At 38.5% G+C, this 19,646-nt stretch overlaps 1 protein-coding gene across 3 annotated transcripts in view; it reads left to right on the plus strand.

Moving 5' to 3' along the window:
- CBFB (core-binding factor subunit beta) overlaps positions 1 to 19,368 on the plus strand; it is a 64,089-nt gene extending 44,721 nt beyond the window's left edge. Inside the window, exons 4-5 of one of the 3 annotated variants that reach the window (XM_066349062.1) lie at positions 512 to 607; positions 17,095 to 19,368. In XM_066349062.1, the coding sequence (XP_066205159.1) occupies positions 512 to 607; positions 17,095 to 17,163 (165 nt within the window). In that variant the 3' untranslated portion in view covers positions 17,164 to 19,368. Of the gene's footprint in view, positions 1 to 511; positions 639 to 17,094 lie in introns of all 3 variants that reach the window. The other 2 variants (XM_066349061.1, XM_066349063.1) reach the window with 2 other exon arrangements.
- Positions 19,369 to 19,646: the final 278 nt, after the last annotated feature.

The following is a 19,646-nucleotide window of genomic DNA, read 5'->3' on the forward strand; positions in this document are numbered from 1 at the left end:
TGTTCATTGTCTACCTGCTTCACTAGGCTAGAAAGTATGAGGAAAAGCAGTATTTTTTTCCTCGCACTGTATTCATGACACCTAGTACAGTGAATTGGACATAATAAAGACTCACTAAATATTTGTGGAATAAATGAAAGAGTGAATGAGTGAATGCATGGGACAGAAGGGTTATTCTCTTACCACAGATTAGGTACTAGTTAATACCTAGTTAAATAATAGAAATCCTTTGGGAGTTGGGAACAGCATTCTTTTGCTGGTACTTCTGGCTTATATAGTACATTCTGAGAATACAGTAGGTATGTGTAATTATGTTTAGTCAAATGTGTAAATTTTATATATTCATAATGTAAAATAATAGGACGTTGCATGCTGTCACATAGGGTGTTTAAGCACTTTTAAAATGTTACCTCATTTAATCTTTACAACAATCTTATGAGATATTACTACCAAATTTTGATTTCTTTATTATAAATCAAAGTTAAAATATCAATGTCTTATATTCTGATAGCAGGAAGATGCTTTAGCACAACAGGCCTTTGAAGAGGCTCGGAGAAGGACACGTGAATTTGAAGATAGAGACAGGTCTCATCGGGAGGAAATGGAGGTGAGAGTTTCACAGCTGCTGGCAGTAACTGGTTAGTACTTTCCCCCAAACTCTCAGGCTCTATTTGTGATGTTTATGCATAATGTTTTAAAATAGTTTAAGTTTAATTTTGGCTTTTATTTTCAAAAAGTTGTACTGTATGGCTTTGTGTTTATTAAATGTAATTGCTATAAAGAAACTTAGTCTTAATTTTAAGATTATACATGAATTCTTTATTCTTATAAAAATCACTTAGCATAATGTATATTTTCTCTTTAATCCATCAATTTGACATATTTCTTCTTAATTATTTTCAGGTTATTTGTTTAAAAATACCTTGTTAATCATAGAATATATATTTTTAGAATATTATTAAAACTCTTTGAGAGTAATATTTTTAATTTTTCTATGAACATTTATTTGTCTTGGTTTTTAACAGTGTAATTTTTGCTCATTTGTTTATTCTCTTTAGTAGAGGAAAATTTAATATTTCAAACTACTCAAAAATAGAATGTCAACCTAAACTCTTTTTTTTAACCTATTTGTGGTAAAATAAAAAACATGCATAGAAATCTACACAAAAGAAGTATGTAGCTTAATTATTATAAGACTAACACCCTTATAACTAGCCCCATGTTTACATCTAGTTATGATCTTTTTCCTCCTCTACCTCAATTTTTATAGTAATCACTTTCTTGTGTCTTTTTATAGTTTTATTATTTATGTCTACTTCAATCTTAGACATTCAAGTTTAGTCTTGCCCAGTGTTTAAATTTGTTACTACTTTTAATTGACATGGATGTTTACTTTTTTCTACATAAAATTATATCCTGCTTTAAGCAGACTTCAATTATAAAAATTAATAAAGTATCTGCAAATTGTTCAGAAATCCAAATTCTATAAAAAGTATACTCGAGCCTGACCTGTGGTGGTGCAGTGGATAGAGCATTGAGCTGGAATTCTGAGGTTCCTTGTTTGAAAACCCAGGCTTGCCTGGTCAAGGCACATACAGCACTCAATGAGTTGATGCTCCCTGCCCCCACCGCCTTTCTCTCTTTCTCCTCTCTAAAATCAATAAATCTTTTTTTTTTTTTAAGTGGGGGAGGGAGATAATAAGACAGATTCCTGCATGCACCCCAACTGGAATCTGCCCGGCAACCCTCATCTAGGTCTGATGCTTGAATCAGTTGAGGTATTTTTAGCACCTGAGACTGACACCCTGGACTAACCGAGCTATCCTCAATGCCTCAGGCCACACTCGAACCAGTCGAGCCACTGGCTGTAGAAGGGGGAGAGGGTGAGGGAGAAAAGCAGATGGTTGCTTCTCTTGTGTGCCTTGACTAGGAATCAAACCTGGGAGGTCCATAAGCTGGGCCAACACTATCCACCAAGCGAACTGGCCAAGGCCATAGGATCTTTTTTTTTTTTTTTTTTTTAATGTAAAACCATTAAAAAAAACCAGTATACTCTAACAAAAATGATCAAGGTAAGAACTGATGTTTAAAAAGAATAATGTCAAATGTTACGATCTGTCATGTGACTCAAGTTTTTATACTTATCAACATGAACATTTTACACAAGAAGAAATAGAAAAAGTTAGCACATACTCATCATTTTATTATAAACAATGTAAAATATAATTATAGTATATCAACTAAATAGAATAGTTTCCAGGCATTAAAGAGTTCTGGCAATTCACATAACAATGTGAATATACTTAACCCTACTGAACTCTACACTTCTAAATGGTGATGAAGGACCTGACTGGTGGTGATGCTGCAGTGGATAGAGTATTGACTTGGGTTGCTGAGTTCCCAGGTTAAAAACCCTAAGTTCACCGGCTTGAGCACAAGGTCACCAGCTTGAGCACTGGGTTGCTGGTTTGAGGGTGGGATCCTAGGCATGATCCTGTGGTCACTCTCTGGCTGGAGGCCAAAGGGTGCTGGCTTAAGCCAGGGAGACCATGGCTCGGCTTCAGCCCCCCAGTCAAGGTACATATGAGAAGTAATCAGTGAATAACTAAAGCAATACAACTATGAGTTGATACTTCTCATGTCTCTCGCTTCCTGTTTGTCTCCTCTCAAAGAAAGAAAAATGGCCATGATGGTAATTTTGATGTTTTGTGTATTTTACCACATTAAAAGGAATTGAAGCCTGACCTGTGGTGGCGCAGTGGATAAAGCGTCGACCTGGAATGCTGAGGTCGCCGGTTCAAAACCCTGGGATTGCCTGGTCAAGGCACATATGGGAGTTGATGCTTCCTGCTCCTCCCCTCTTCTCTCTCTCTCTCTCTCTCTCTCTCTCTCTCTCTCTCTCCCTCCCTCCTCCTTCTCTCCTCTCTAAAATGAATAAATAAAGTCTTAAAAAAAAAATAAGGAATTGAAGTCAGTGTTGTAAAGAAAATGTGTGGGTTTTCCATGCACAACATTTTATGTACTGTTATTTAAATTAACATTAAAATGCTGATAGCAACTGATAATGTCCCCAAGAATATTTATTAGCTCAGAAGAGATGGGAAGAATATAATGCAATATGTTTTTTCCTTTGAAACGTTTAGAATTCTTGTAATTAAACTTCCCACAGCATTTTTTTCAGAATGCTTGTTATCTGTAGTAGTAAGACTTTAAAAAATGTATAATACACATTTATGTCTTATATGTTTGAACCTTTTTGCCCATGCTATTTGTTCCCTGGCCAAAAATGTACTTTTCTACCCATTCATCAAGGCCCAGCTTAAATATTCTCTGTCAGTCCCTTCTCCAGTCTTCTTAATCATAATTAGCCTTTCCACTTTGTAGTTTCCCGAGCATTTCTTATTTCTATTATTGTTCTTACTGAACAATATGTCGAAACAATTATAAATGTGTCTGTTTTCCACTCTATTGTGATCCCTAGTGAGATGGGGACCCTGATTTTTTAACTTCCACACTACTCACCACAGTTTTTGTACATTGTATTTAGTTGTCAAATGGAGATTGTCAAAGAACAGCTCCTGTCCTGCCTGAGAACTAGAGTTACAAGCTAGCCTGTAGGTTAAAGTAGAATAATAATACATGTTAGTGGTCTCTGAAGAAATTTTAAATGTTTATAATTTATTGGTTTATATTAATTGAGTAATTTATTAGGTAATGAACCCCAACTGTTGTGCTGGTTCTTTATTAGGGACTAGGAAGTAGATGAAAATACATGGTTTCTGTCCTTGAGCAACTATCAGTTTTGAGGGAAAGTAGATGTATGATACAAACAGATAATTGCTGTCTATTTTAGCAGCAGCCTCCACAGTGGAGGTTCAGAGGGGTAATAATGGCAATGTAGAGGACAGAACACTTAACATCTACCTTTGCTTGGGGGATTTGCAGAATGTACTTTCAGGGAGTTTGAAAGATTATAAGTTTGCCAGCTGGACAAACTAGAGAGAACATTCTGGGCAGAAGGAACAGAATATCAGAGAAGTGAAGGAATAAGAGATTTTGCCATGTCAGAATATGATTGGTCAGTCTTTCTGGAACAAGCTAATGTGGCTTTAAATGAATATAAGAATTATTTTATAAAAAGTGCCCTTAAGGCCCTGGCTGGTTGGCTCAGCGGTAGAGTGTCGGCCTGGCGTGCAGGAGTCCCGGGTTCGATTTCCGGCCAGGGCACACAGGATAAGCGCCCATTTGCTTCTCCACCCCTCCTCCTCTCCTTCCTCTCTCTCTCTCTCTTCCCCTCCCGCAGCCAGGGCTCCATTTGAGCAAAGATGGCCCTGGCGCTGGGGATGGCTCTGTGGCCTCTGCCTCAGTCGCTAGAATGGCTCTGAATGCAGCAGAGCGATGCCCCAAGGGGCAGAACATCACCCCCTGGTGGGTGTGCCGGGTGGATCCCGGTTGGGCGCATGCGGGAGTCTGTCTGACTGCCTCCGTTTCCAGCTTCGGAAAAATGGAAGAAAAAAAAAAAAAAAGTGCCCTTCGCCTACATTATATTTGAAAAATAGGTATTTAACATTTAATGGAACAGTTATTTAGGAAGTTCTATATGTTTTGCTTTAAATAAAATTCTAGTTTGAGACTAAGAATTATCCTTTTAAAATGTTGGTTTGATTGTTCTTATAAATCATGTTATTTGAAGAACAATGTTTTAGTGTGTGAGTTTATATTTGTGTGTGTTCATGGATGTCATTTGATTTGTTGGGTGGATAGATTGTTTCCAATCGGTTTTCTGTCAGTGATTTGAGAACACAGGCTTCTTAGTCAGGCCTAGTTGAGACTCCTGCATCACTTGCCAATCTCTCTTAACTGGTTTTCTCCTAGAAATTATGAGAATTAAATAGGAAAATCCTTGTCAAGCACTTAGTATGGTGCTTGGTATGAGTATGCCTACAGTAAATAATAGATCTAAAATACATTTAACACTAAAAGCTCTACCACAGTGATGGTTTCAGTTAATTGAATTGTCTGGCTAACAAGAACACCCTTTTAGTTCGCCCAAGTGTAATGGCACTTTCCTTGCATTATGATCTAGAGCATAGAAAAAACGGTTAGATTTTCATCAATGATTTAAGATCCTGTAGTCCTTTATGGCATTAATTTAAAATGTCAGTTCTTGTGATGAACTATCAGAATACTGGGCTAGAATCAGACTTCAGAGTTTGCGCTGGCAGTCACTTAGGGGGGATTGCGGTATGCATGTCTTTTAGCACTTTGCATGTGTATATTTTGCTTCCCTCTTTAATTTTTATATATTTTAATTTTTTTTTCTTTTTATAGAGACAGAGAGAGTCAGAGAGAAGGATAGATAGGGACAGACAGACAGGAATGGAGAGAGATAAGAAGCATCAATCACCAGTTTTTCATTGTGACACCTTAGTTGTTCATTGATTGCTTTCTCATCTGTGCCTTGACCGTGGGCCTTCAACAGACTGAGTGACCCCTTGCTCGAGCCAGCGACCTTGGGTCCAAGCTGGTGAGTTTTGCTCAAACCAGATGGGCCTGTGCTCAAGCTGGCGACCTCAGGTTCTTGAACCTGGGCCCTCTGCATCCCAGTCCGACGCTCTATCCACTGTGCCACTGCCTGTTCATGCAATATTTTATATATTTTAAAAAATTATGTTCAATATCAGCTATATTAGTTTCAGGTCTACAGCATAGCCATTAGATGATCATATACTTTACAAAGTGATCCCCTGATATTTCAAGTACTCTCTTTGCCTCATGCATAGTTATTACAGTTTTATTTACTATAGTCTGTAATTTACATCTCTGTGACTATTCTGTGTAACTAGCAATTTGTAATTTTCTTCCCTTTTAAAAAAATTCATAAACTATTCTTATGTCAGCTTATTTTCTTATAGTTTATCTCTTTTTTCCCAAAAGGAGAACATTAGGGAAAAATGTTTTCTCCCTTTAATTAGAACATCTGTTAAGAGGCCTTATATAATCAAATATTCTTTTCTTTGTTTTGGTTTTGATTTTATTAAATCACAATTTAAAAAAATTGTTTCTTACATTCAGCTTCACATTCTTATTACAGTTGAAGAAGCTGAGACCTGAGAAAAATTGGCTTTCTTTCTTTCAAATAGTTGGTTAATGGAAGGAAGAATGAAGGTTTAAGCCAGTTTCCTAACCAAAAGGTCTCCACAAATACAGGCTAGCACTGGGAAATAAATTTCCACATCACCCATAAAGATGATTAATTTGAAAAATAAAATTTGCCAGGAGAGGTTAGAAATAGTTTTGCCTAGAAAAGAAAAAGCTGAGACACAACAGAATAATAATAATGGTTCCAGTGGGTGGTCCTGGTGCCTGAGTAGAGACAGGGTCCAGGGAGTAGTGGTGGGTGGCAGGAATCCAGTAATAGATGGTTCTTGGAAGCTTGAGATCCTGCCAGCACAGAGGCTTAGGGATGTCCCACCCGTGTTAGGATAACCTTTGTGTACTCTGGTCCTGCTCTGCTAAACTTGTAGTGGTGGTGCTCGAGAGCATTTAATATTTGAGTACAATTGAGCTTACTAACAGCAGGAAGCAGAACTCCCGCGTGGTTAACAGCCCAAGGGGTTTGGTTTTCGCCAGTGTCTTTTAACCTGAAATCAGTTAGAAAATTCATTCTGTTTCACTATCTGTAAAATTTAGGAAGTTTCAATCCATCATCCATGGTAAGATTTACCTTTTTTTTTTCTGATTTATGGAAAAGGATATTTTAAGTAGCCTGGTATTTTCTTTACCTTTCAGATGTAATGGGAGATTATCATTTATTTAGCAGGTGGAAAAACCATAGTGAAATGAAGAAACACTTTATTTTAGTAACCTTGTTTAAATACTGTTAAAATTTTGATATATGTATAATAAAGTGACTACCCTTTGCATAATTTTTTTTTGTCTGACAGAGAGACAGAGAGAGGGACAGATAGGGAGAGACAGGAAGGGAGAGAGATGATGAGAAGCATCATTCTTCATTGCGACTCCTTAGCTGTTCATTGATTGCTTTCTCATATGTTCCTTGACCCGGGGAGGGGGCTACAGCAGACCAAGTGACTTCTTGCTCAAGCCAGTGTCCTTGGCCCAAGCCAGCAACCCTGGAGTCATGTCTGTGATCCCACAGTCAAGCTAGAGGAGCCCACTCTCAAGCTGGTGACCTCGGGGTTTTAAACCTGGGTCTGCGTCCCAGTCTGACGCTCTATCTTCTGCACCACCGCCTGGTCAGGCTACCCTCTGTATATTTTTGAAATGAATACATTTGTTTATTTGAATATGCATAGCCTCTCTAGTAGTATATGTTATGAAACTGGTAACTATGGAGGAAAATCTGGTATCTGGGGGCCACATGTGAAGATGATTGCTTTTCACTGTTTATCCTTGAAGTTCTTCTGTTTGTTTGTTTTTTCTTTTTTTCCCAGTTGAGAGGAAGAGAGATAGACTTCTACATGTGCCCCGACTGGGATCCACCCAGCAACCCCCATCTGGGGCCAATGCTCTGCCTATCTGGGGCCATACTCATAACCAAGCTATTTTTAGTGCCTGAGGCAGAGTCTCCATAGAGCCATTTCAGCACCTGGGACTGATGCACTCGAACCAATTGAGCCATGGTTGAGGGAGGGGAAGAGAGAGAGAGAAGGGATAGTAGAAGGGGTGAAGAAGCAGATAATTGCTTCTCCTGTGTGCCCTGACCAGGAATTGAACTTGGGACATCCGTACACTTGGCCCATGCTCTACCACTGAGCCAAGCAGCCAGGGCCTATTCTTGGAAGTTTTATATCACATTCACCTATTACCTATTAAGAAAAGAAATAAAATTTGTTTTTAGTGTTAACACAGAATGATGAAAATAGAACATTCTAGAACTTGCTATCTGTATTCCCTGACATATAGATTGCTTTAAAAAATATGTGAAATCTTTTTCCACTTGAAACTTTATGCAGAACCCCAATATATAAAATAATACAGGGACCCTGAGTGAAAGATGGGTAGGAATTATTCTGGTCTTCCTCCTTGGACCCTGGAGTGTTTTCAGGGAACCCAGTACTGTAGTTGGATGCATGTAACTTGAGAACCTTTGATATAGAATGAACATGAGGTTTGTAGTAGTTTTCCCTAGTTTTCATTTCTACCGCCACTACTTATTGCATGTGACTTTGGGAAAGTTGCTTATTCGCTCTATAAAATAGGACTAACAACATCCTTCCTCCAGGAAGCTCCATAGCTCAGTATCTGACACTTTGCCGCTCAGTACAAGCTAGTTTCTTCACCCCCCCATTGTATGCACCTTGGCTCATGACGTATCTGACTGGCAATAAAGGCGGGCATATCCTAGCTTCAGATATTGATTGGTTTACCAAGCTGCTTCAGATTCTAGTTTTGTTTGTTTGTGTATTTTTGTAACGATAAAGGATTTTGAACTTTTCATGGTTCTTTGGAGGTCAAGACAACAGTTACCTGGGGGTTTGAATAATGATTGAGAGAAAGTACAAGGAGAACTTCCCAGGTTTGGATAATGTTATATTTCTTGATCTGGATGCTAGTTACACATGAGTGTGTTTACTTAGTGAAAACTTATCAAATTACATGATTTATGTACTCTTCTGTAGTTTAATAAAAAGTACACTTTAAAAAAAATCATAATCACAGACATTTCTTCTATAAATGCCTGTCCATTGGCTATCTGTTGCCACATAAAGTAGTACAGTGCATTTTCTACCTGAGAATCTCCACGATTTGAAAATGTTGACATGTTACCCACAGCAGTTCTCTCTGGGTTACATATCTCTGTAGCTATAATTCTAATGCTTACTTTGGCCTTTGTGAAGGGATATTGAGGTTAATAAGACAAAGTTCTGATCATAGATAAATTGGAAAGATACCTTCATCATCAGTTTGATAACAGTTTGTACACACTCTCTGTGTCTGGAGACAGCTTTCAACTTGATTGGCCTCTTTTTATTTGTTTATTAAGTGAGAGGCAGGGAGGCAGCAGACAGACAGACTCCCATAAGTGCCCTGACTGGGATCCACCTGGCAAGCCGCCTGCTCAGCCCATCTGGTGCCACTGCTCCTTTGCTCAGCAACCGAGCTACTTTAGTGCCTGAGGAGAGGCCATGGAGCCATCCTCAGCACCTGGGGCCAACTTGCTCAAACCATTTGCACCATAGTTGCAAGGAAAGAGAAGGGGGGATGGTAGGGGTAGAGAAGCAGATTATCACTTCTCCTGTGTGCCCTGACTGGGGATCATCAAATATGGGACTTCCATATTCCAGGTGATGCTCTACCACTGAGCTAGCCGGCCAGGGCCTTGATTGGCCTCTTAACCTAAAACTAATATGGCAGTGTTTGCTCTTAATTCAGCTGCAAAGTGACATTGCTGTAAGAGATTTTCTCTGTCATTATATAGAAAATGGTTTCATTTGGTTAGCTTATAAAGTGTTAGCAAATAAATTGTTATCTTTAATGCCAGAAAATGGATAAATAATTATTGGTTTTTCTACTTTAGGCAGTTTTAATGCAATTCAGCAAATCGTAGGAGTATTTTATGTGGAAACTATTTGGAAATAAAAACAGGCAAAAGGTTTTATGTGGTTTTTGTATTTGTGTTTTGTATGTTTTTGGAGCCTTCTATTCTGTGTGGTCCAAGAAAAAAATCCCAACCTTATTTATTTTAAATTCCCACAGACTTCAGTTTCAAATCATTTAACTCTATCAACACTCATATTTGTGTAAGGATAATTAACATGAGAATCTGTCTATTCTGAGCCTTCCTGAGGTGTGTGTTGGCTAAGGGCATTAGATGAGTGTGAACTGGGTATTGGAGCTATGAACTCGGACTAAGAATTAAGAATCGGAAGAGGATACTAAATCTGTCTTCTCCCACACTGAGAGAGAAAGAACCTTTGCTGACTGTCACAGGAAATGTAGATGTTACTGAAGTTTATTAGTTTTAACTTTTAGTTTGTAAGATTACTCAGCTGCAAGATTCAGGGTTTTTTTAACATTTGAAAAGTACATATAGATAAGTTGGGAAGCGAGGAGTAGTTTTGTTGTTAAAAAAAACCAAAAAAACCAGCATGAGTGCTAAGTATGTGCCATATGTGAGAAATGATGGCATAGCTGGATACACTACAATATTTATTTTACATTTGACTCTTAAATGATCTCATAAGGTGTATTTCCATTTTGAGTAACTGAGGCTGAGAAAGGATAAGAAGCTTGTCTTAAGGTCACATAGCTAATGTGGTAGCGCCATCCCCATCCATGCCCAGAAATTCACATTATTTTCACTCTTTTATTTTGAAATTTCACTTTATATTTTAAGTATTTGTGAAGTGTTATACTTTTATAAGAATTATATATTTTTTAAAGATTTTATTTATTGATTTTAGAGAGGGGGGGTGGCAACAACTGGTAGTAGTTGCTTCTTGTATGTGCTTTAACCACGTAAACCCAAAGTTTCAAACCAACGACCTCAGCATTCCGGGTCAGCGCTTTATCTGTTCTGCCACCACAGGTCAGGCAAGAATTATATTTTTGCCATACCTGTTAGACCAGCTCCTATAGTCTGTTAATCTAATGGGTGTTTATAATTGTCTGCTAACTTGGTTTTTACACTTTTTAAAAAAATTTTTATTAAATTTATTGGGGTGTGTTCACCTTTTTAATAATGAGTCTAAAGAAAATGCATTCTATGGCAAGATAGCTTGGTTGGTTGAAGCATCGTCCCAAGGCACAGAGGTTGCTGCTTCGATCCCCAGTCAGGGCACATACAGGAACAGGTCAGTGTTCCTGTCTCTCTCTTCTCTTCTCCCCTCCTCTTGTTCTCCTCTTCTCTCCCCTCCTCTCCCCTCCTCTTGTTCTCTCCTCTCCCTCTCCCTCTCCCTCTCCCCCTTCTCTCTCCCTTCTCTCCCTCCCCTCTCCCTCCCCTCTTCCTCTCCTCTCCCTCTCTCCCCTCTCACTCGCTAAAATGAATAAAATTTTAAAATAAAAAAGTGCCTTCCTTTCTTTCATATTAGAACTTAAATTTTTTGCTTTGTATCTCTTCTAGCCTTAGAAATGGGGAGAAATAGCAATGACTCATGAAGCTAATATTAATGCAATTGTGAGTTAAAGGTTCATCTTTTCCAGAGGTCTAACTGCCACCAGCTAAAAAATGTGTAACTTTAGCAGAATCACGTAACCTTTTTTTTTTTTTTTTTTTTTTTTTACAGGGACAGAGAGAGAGAGAGAGTCAGATAGAGGGATAGATAGGGACAGACAGACAGGAACGGAGAGAGATGAGAAGCATCAATCATCAGTTTTTCGTTGCGACACCTTAGTTTTTCATTGATTGCTTTCTCATATGTGCCTTGACCCTGGGCCTTCAGCAGACCAAGTAACCCCTTGCTCGAGCCAGAGACCTTGGGTCCAGGCTGGTGAGCTTTTGCTCAAACCAGATGAGCCCGTGCTCAAGCTGACAACCTCGGGGTCTTGAACCTGGGTCTTCTGCATCCCAGTCTGACACTATCCACTGTGCCACCGCCTGGTCAGGCCCGTAACCTTCTTGAGCTCAGGCTAATCATCTGTAAAATGAGAGTGAACCAGATCTCTCAAGTCCTGTGCTGCTCTAAAATTCTACAATTCTGTGTTCTTTTAGCCAAGTGTCAAACATTAAATCATTAGCACACTATCTGGACCTAGTATACATTCAGTGATTTGTAGCTGTTTTTAATTATTAGGGCATTTTCTCATGAAGTGTTCACCAATTTGATGATCTGGGTAATAAGAGAGTGAAAATCAAACAAGAAGTTTTATTCTTTTTCATTTAGTTATTCCTGCTGTTGGCTATGTCTACACAGCCCTGACCAGTAAGGAAAATTCCTAGTACTGGTGACATTTTTTCTCTTGATTTTGGACTCATGCCACGGTTGCCTCCTAGAAACTGTGTTGCCATGTTTCTGGGTCATATATTGAAAGAAAATAGGGACTGGCAGAAAAAGGTCTGTTTTAAAATATCTAGGTTAGGCCCTGGCCGGTTGGCTCAGCGGTAGAGTGTCGGCCTGGCGTGCGGGGGACCCGGGTTCGATTCCCGGCCAGGGCACATAGGAGAAGCGCCCATTTGCTTCACCCTCCCCCTTCCTCTCTGTCTCTCTCTTCCCCTCCCGCAGCCGAGGCTCCATTGGAGCAAAGATGGCCTGGGCGCTGGGATGGCTCCTTGGCCTCTGCCCCAGGCGCTAGAGTGGCTCTGGTCAAGGCAGAGCGACCCCCCCCCCCAGGGGCAGAGCATCGCCCCCTGGTGGGCAGAGCTTCGCCCCTGGTGGGCGTGCCGGGTGGATCCCGGTTGGGCGCATGCGGGAGTCTGTCTGACTATCACTCCCCGTTTCCAGCTTCAGAAAAATACCCCCCCCCCCAAAAAATCTAGGTTAATTCTTTGTAAATATTAAAGACAATTCTGAACAGGCTTGTGATATCTGCTTTATATTAAAACCTTGTTCTGAAAAACTTGTTAAAAAGTTAGAATTAAGGGTCATGTTAATTAACTAAGGAGAAAGAAACTAGAAATTATGGACTTATGCTTTTAGAATAATTAAATTCAGGGAGTTTCTTTACCATCATCTCGTTGGGCTTATAACCCATAAATGAATTCCCTTTTTTGTGTGTGTGGCAGAGACAGGGAGAGTCAGAGATAGGGACAGATAGGGACAGACAGACAGAAAGGGAGATGAGAAACATCAATTCTTCATTGTGGCTTCATTGAAACATCAATTCATCAATTGTTCATTGGTTAATTTCTCATATGTGCCTTGACCAGGGATCTACAGCAGACCAAGTGACCCCTTGCTCAAACCAGATGAGCCTGCCTGCACTCAAGCTGGTGACCTCAGGGTCTCGAACCTGGGTCCTCCACATCCCAGTCCGACGCTCCATCCTCTGCGCCACTGCCTGGTCAGGCACAAAAGAATTTCTTAAACATCCATCCTCCATTAGAAAACTGTCACAGTAGAAAGCATTGCTTCTTCAGATACCTTATCCCTTTGCTGAATTCCAGTCCTGTGGAAGTGATTGCACTGAACCTAAATCTGTTTTTGTATTTGTCCCCTTCCTGACCTCCCGTACATCTTCCCTTCTAGCATTGTTTCCTCCCAGTCTCCCAGCTCTTTCATTCTTCCCTCTTCTGCTCTCATTCATACTGTCAGACTTCCCCTCTTTTAATTTTCCTATTTTTGATCCTCCTTTACAGTGTCTTCCTTACAACTTCCTCATTCCTTCTTAACAATGTAAATAGAAACAAAAACAAATAGCAACCTGTGCATAGCCATCCATGACCAGGGAGAACTACAGCTTCTGATGACTGTTCTTTGTACTCCTTTGGAGTCATCCCATTATTATTGAAATAATTTAAAAATTATTTTGTTTGACCTGTGGTGGCGCAGTGGATAAAGCATCAGCCTGCAGTGCTGGAAGTCGCTGGTTCAAAGCCCCAGGCTTGCCAGGTCAAGGCACATAACAAGAAGCAACTACTACGAGTTGATGCTTCCTCCTCCCCCTCCACTTTCTCTCTCTCCTTTCCCAAAAAATAAAATAAAATACTTTTTAAAAGAAAATTGTTATCTCAAGAGAAGCTGAAATATCCTTTTCACAAAGAGTCGTCGTTAGGTTTTTGGTGATTTATAAATATATAATCGTTTGGTTTTTTTCAGTGTTTCTTCATTGCTCAGCCCCTCAGTGACTAGAATCAGACACTCATATCATCATCCCTGATTTTACAGATTTGATTTATCCTTACACTGTATTTAACATTGATTCTGTATGGAACATAAATTGTTTTTCTGATTCATATGCATTCCATAGTTCTTTCAGTCTATAATCATGCAGCATAACTTTAACCTGACTAGTTAATTGAAAGGAATGTGCTAAAATTTAGTCAGTGTACAGTCTGCTAATAAAAAATAGTTAAAGTCTGCTAGAGAAATATAAAAATTTATCAGAATACAGAAGTTCGTGTTGGATTTTATTTGATTCATTTAAAGTAACTAAGCCAGTGTCATTTCTGTCTAAATAATATAATCCTCTTGAGAAATGGTGACATAGCTGACTGAACTTGACCTTACAGTGTAAATACGACTCAAGATGTTTCTTTGAAAGCCAAGATTGCTCACCTGACCAGGTGGTGGCTCAGTAGATAGAGCATGGGACTAGGATATGGAGGACCCAGGTTCAAAGCCCCGAGGTCGCCAGCTTGAGTGCGGGCTCATCTGGCTTGAATGCGGATCACTGGCTTGATCATGGGATCATAGACATGACCCATGGTCGCTGGCTTAAGCAAGGGGTCACTCGCTCTGCTGTAGCGCCTCCCCCCCCCCCCTCAGTATAAGGCACAAATGAGAAAGCAGTCCATGAACAACTAAGGAGCCACAGCAAAGACGTGATGCTTCTCATCTCTCTCCCTTCCTGCCTGTCCCTCTCTCTGTCCCCCTCTTTCTCTGTCTCCTGTTACAAAAAAAAAAGTCAAGATTGCTCTTATCACTTTTAGATACTAAAAATAGTAATCAGTATTTCAATTTTTGGTTAAATTTATTTCTAAAAACTGACATAGGCAGTGGAGATTCAGTTGTGATATTAATAAGTGATTCAGTTCCATTTAGCTAAAGATTGCATAGATAATTACAGTTAGTCCCAATTGCTTGTAACAGAGGTGGCTAAAAACAAGATCCAGATGGAAAAAGATAATGGCTTGGACAAGGGTGAGAGTGATAGAGGTAGTCAGACGTAATCAGATTGAGAATATGTTTGTTTATTTTATTTTTCCTTTTATCAGGATATATTTAAAGGTAGAACTGTCATGATTTGCTTTTGGGTATAAGAGAAAGAGATATGGGTGACATCAGGGTATTTTGCTTAAACAGTTGATAAAATGGAGTTGCTTCTATCTAACAAGAAAACTATTGCTGAAAGAGCCAGGTTCTAGATACATACAGATATTTGTGCTTGACTGACATTTGTAGTCACTAAAGAAGTATATGGGAGAAACATGTGCTGGAATTTGTGAAATAGACTGAAAATAAATGTTGGGTGAACCAAAGGGGCACTATATTCTATATATAAAACTTTATATTAGCAGAGAATGTCATGCAAAATCTTCATTCTGAAGTAAAACTTGAGGTCTTGGCCGGTTGGTTCAGTGGTAGAGCATTGGCCCAGCTTGCGGATATCCTGGATTTGATTCCCAGTCATGGCACACAGGAGAAGCAATCATCTGCTTCTCCACCCCTCCCACTCTCCCTTCTCTCTACATCTCTCTCCTTCTACAGTGATGTCTTGGTTGGAGCAAGTTGGCCCCGGGCGCTGAGAGATAGCTCCATGGCCTTGCCTCAGGCACTAAATAGCTCAGTTGCCAAGCAGTGGAGCAATGGTCCCAGATGGGCAGAGCATCGTCCCATAGGGGGCTTGCCGGGTGGATCCCGGTTGGGGCGCATGCGGGGGGGTCTGTCTCTGCCTCCCCGCTTCTCACTTAAGAAAAAAAGAGACATAAAAGTGAAACTAAGAGACATTGATAAGAGTGTGGTGGTTAGGGGGGGGGGAGGGGGGAAAGGGAGAGGGAAAGGGGGAGGGGGAGGGGCACAAAGAAAACTACATAGAAGATGACAGAGGACAATCTGACTTTGGGTGATGGGTATGCAACATAATTGAACGACAAGATAACCTAGACTTGTTATCTTTGAATATATGTATCCTGATTTATTGATGTCGCCCCATTAAAAAAATAAAATTATTTTTTTAAAAATAAATAAAATAAAAGATTCCTATATTTAAAAAAAGAAAAAAAAATAAATAAAGTAAAACTTGAAATCCTCATTGTTGCCTGGCTTGTGATGGTGCAGAGGATAAAACGTCGACCTGAAATGCTGAAGTCGCTGGTTTGAAACCCTGGGCTTGCCCAGTCAAGGCACATATGACAAGCAATCAATGAACAACTAAAGTGAAACAGCTATGAGTTGATACTTCTCATTCCCCTGCCCCTCTCTCTGTAAAATCAATAAATAAATTAAAAAAATTCTGTTTGTAATTGTCATACCTCTTAGTTAACTATTGTTGTAAAGATACTTCTAGATATATAACTGCACCAAGGACTCTATAATTTTACGTTACTATTTTTGCTTTTGAGACAGTACTTTACCCATAGTAATTCTGGATTTTATTTCTTGAGGTGGAGATTTTTAGTTTAAGCTCAGTTGGCAGAGAAGGAATTCAACATATGAGATGATATTCGCTACAGATTTTTTTTTTAGATTTTTTTTTTTTTTACAGGGACAGACAGACAGGAATGGAGAGAGATGAGAAGCATCAATCATCAGTTTTCATTGTGACACCTTAGTTGTTCATTGATTGCTCTCTCATATGTGCCTTGACCATGGGCCTTCAGCAGACCGAGTAACCCCTTGAGCCAGCGACTGTGGGTCCAAGCTGGTGAGTCTTGCTCAAACCAGATGAACCCGCGCTCAAGCTGGCAATCTTGGGTCTCGAACCTGGGTCCTCCACATCCCAGTCCGACACTCTATCCACTGCACCACTGCCTGGTCAGGCTTGCTACAATTTTTAACCATTTCACTTTATTTGTAAAATGGATAAACAATGGCAACTATGTTATGGGTGATAAGCAGGTATTAAAATTAGTTCATTTGTAGAAAGTGCTTAGAACAGTGGTCAGTATATAGTTGGTGCTCAGTTAAGTGTCAGTTATTACTAAAAGGGAAAGTTTACTTCTAAGGTGATTAGATGATATTTTAAAATTAAACCTGTTACTCCCAAAACAGTAAATGTAGATTTGTTGTTCTTTTATACATGGTACATATTTCATAATGCTCTTTTGAATATAATGAGATGTTTATTTTGGGTTTTTAAGGAAATTTAGCCAAATATTTCATACATTATTTAAATTGTTCTTTTTCCTCTTTCGTATGGAGAGATATTGGCTAAAAATATTTTAGTTGCAAACTTATGTGCTGTTTTATTTATCTAGCAATTTGATTTTCAAACACATTTTGACCCCAAACTATGATTTTGTCATTGCAGGCAAGAAGACAACAAGACCCTAGTCCTGGTTCCAATTTAGGTGGTGGTGATGACCTCAAACTTCGTTAATTAATAGCACAGCAGATGTGCCCCCCCAATATTTACATATACATTGTTTCAAGCCTGCAAAAATAATTGATTATCAAGACCAGAAACTGTGATAACTGGAGGTACTACAGTCTATTTCTCAACCTTAGGCAGTAACAAGACATCACAGACTGCCATGGTTTTGCACTATGATTATAATACCTGCATTTCTAATTTTGTATGCATATAGCCAGTAATAATTTTAAATTTTTTTCTATGCAAGCTCACCTTGTTGGCATTATTTTAGTGAGTTGAAACTATCTACTTGTAAAGCTCTTTTTGTCCTCCATTTTAATTTAATAATTCATGTCATTTAAAACAACTCAAGAAATTAAAATTTTTATCAGAGGGTTTTTTCCCTAATCAGTTGCTCTGATTTTTCTTTTTTTGTGATTTTAGATGTGTTGGTTATACAGCTTAATTTTAGCTAGGCACTCTTGGTTTTTGTTTTGTTTTCCCCATTTTCTTTTGTGTTCTTAATTGTCTATGGCATTTTAAAACTGCTGATGTGTTTGCATTATTTACAAGCTAAGAACCTAGTAGCATAGAGCTGTCTGCCACAGCCTTCTACCAAAGTTTACAGTTGTTAAAGTTGCAGTATCCTTTTAAATGTTGATAATTAGCTCTTTCCTTTCCTTCTTAAACATAAAAATTTTAAATTGGCATTAACTCTAATCTGCCCCACGTGTGTTTTAGATTCTGCTCTATAATCATGAGTTTGTGTGAAGATATTCTCCATAGATGATAATATTCTACTGAAATGCCTAAAGAAGTCGCAGGCTGGCTTCTGTTTTATTCAGGGATTTTCTTTTTAAATAAATCAGAAAAGGGATACTGGAGCTTCTTCATGTATGTAACAGCATATTAAACTGGAGACAGTGATGAATCAGCTACAAAGGTAATATTGTATTGAAATTATGTTTAAGATAGCTGCTTTTATGTGTATTTTATAAATGCATGCTTTTGTAAAAAAAACAATGCTGGGTGATAAAAGGTTAGTTTTAGAAAATGTTCATCTGTGCAGAAGATACATTTTCTTCCATTAATTAATACGGAAAAAATTTACGTTTATGTATATGGTATTTTCCAAAAGGACTATCACTAGAACCTTTTGAGATGAGTTAGTATGAGAATATTTTTTAAATAGGCTCACTGTCAAATTGAATGCAACTTTTTTTTTTTTAATACGAGACTGGAAAAATGTGCTAAGTTATTTTGCACCTCCTTACAAATAATTTTCATGGTCACATTCATTAAATGTTATCACATTTCTGAATTTTGCAAAAATGTATTTTATCATAATAGAATGGCATTATTTTAAAGAGTTCAAAAAATTGATATGGTCAGTTCAGAAAATGAAGTCTGAATAAGATTGCATTTAAAACGTATATAAACATATATATACTTGATTGATGGAGGAGATGTGACTTTCACTGTATATACGTCTTACCAATTCATAAACATATCCTGTATTGCAGAATAAAAATGTTTGTTATATATTTGAAGTCATGCATGGTAAGGAGTGTGTTTAAATTGTTATAAACAATAATACATCATAAAAGACCATGCTGATCCTGTGTGACTAAGTACTATGAATGAATTTGGTTGTTATTTGGTGTTGTGCAGCTCACATGTTTACACACTCAGTGCCCTAATTTCCTCAGAGGGAATCGCCTTTTAAGTGGTCCTTACAGTGGTGTTACTTTATCATGGAGCTCCTTGGTTTTTGACTTCTGCACTTAAATTTTTGTTTTCAATAACATGATGATGGTACATTTTTCTCTATTGCTTCTAGCTAAGGGCTTTTAGTCCATCAGTAACTACGATCAAATGTTATTAAATGTTCATGTTGCCATTCTTCTGTAAATACTGAATTTGTTCTGTCATTTAGCACTGTGCTGCTTCCATCTGTCTTAATGCTGGCATTAAGATCATGAGCCCTTTTTCTCCAATAATGCAGGCTTTGAAAACTTTTATTAAGTTATTGATGCAATTTGATATTTTTCCATAATCTATTTAAACAAAAGTACATCATTGCATCATCTTTTCTAAATTCATCTCCATTAAAACTTGCCTTAACGTACCAGATTGCTTTTGCCACCATTAGCCATACTGTGTGTTTGTGTGTTTAATTTACTTTCACAATAAACTTGTGTAGTGAAAACCGGGTCTGGGCTCTTTATTGACATAATTCTGCAATTTCTGTTCTAGTGCTTGTTATGACATGAAACTTAATTTGTTGTTTCTACACTATTTCATCCTGCTTTGTAACCTTAAAGAAAAAACAACAGTGGCATCTAGTGGTCATTTCTCCTAATTCCAAAAGAAAACTGTAATGTAAATATCACAAAGAATACTGATTTTCCAATGTAGATTAATGGTTTTCAAAAAGTCTGGCTTAGCCTAACCTGTGGTGGCGCAGTGGATGAAGCATCAACCTGGAACGCTGAGGTCGCTAGTTCAAA

Source organism: Saccopteryx leptura, chromosome 9 (assembly GCF_036850995.1).
Source record: "Saccopteryx leptura isolate mSacLep1 chromosome 9, mSacLep1_pri_phased_curated, whole genome shotgun sequence".
NCBI lineage: Eukaryota > Metazoa > Chordata > Mammalia > Chiroptera > Emballonuridae > Saccopteryx > Saccopteryx leptura.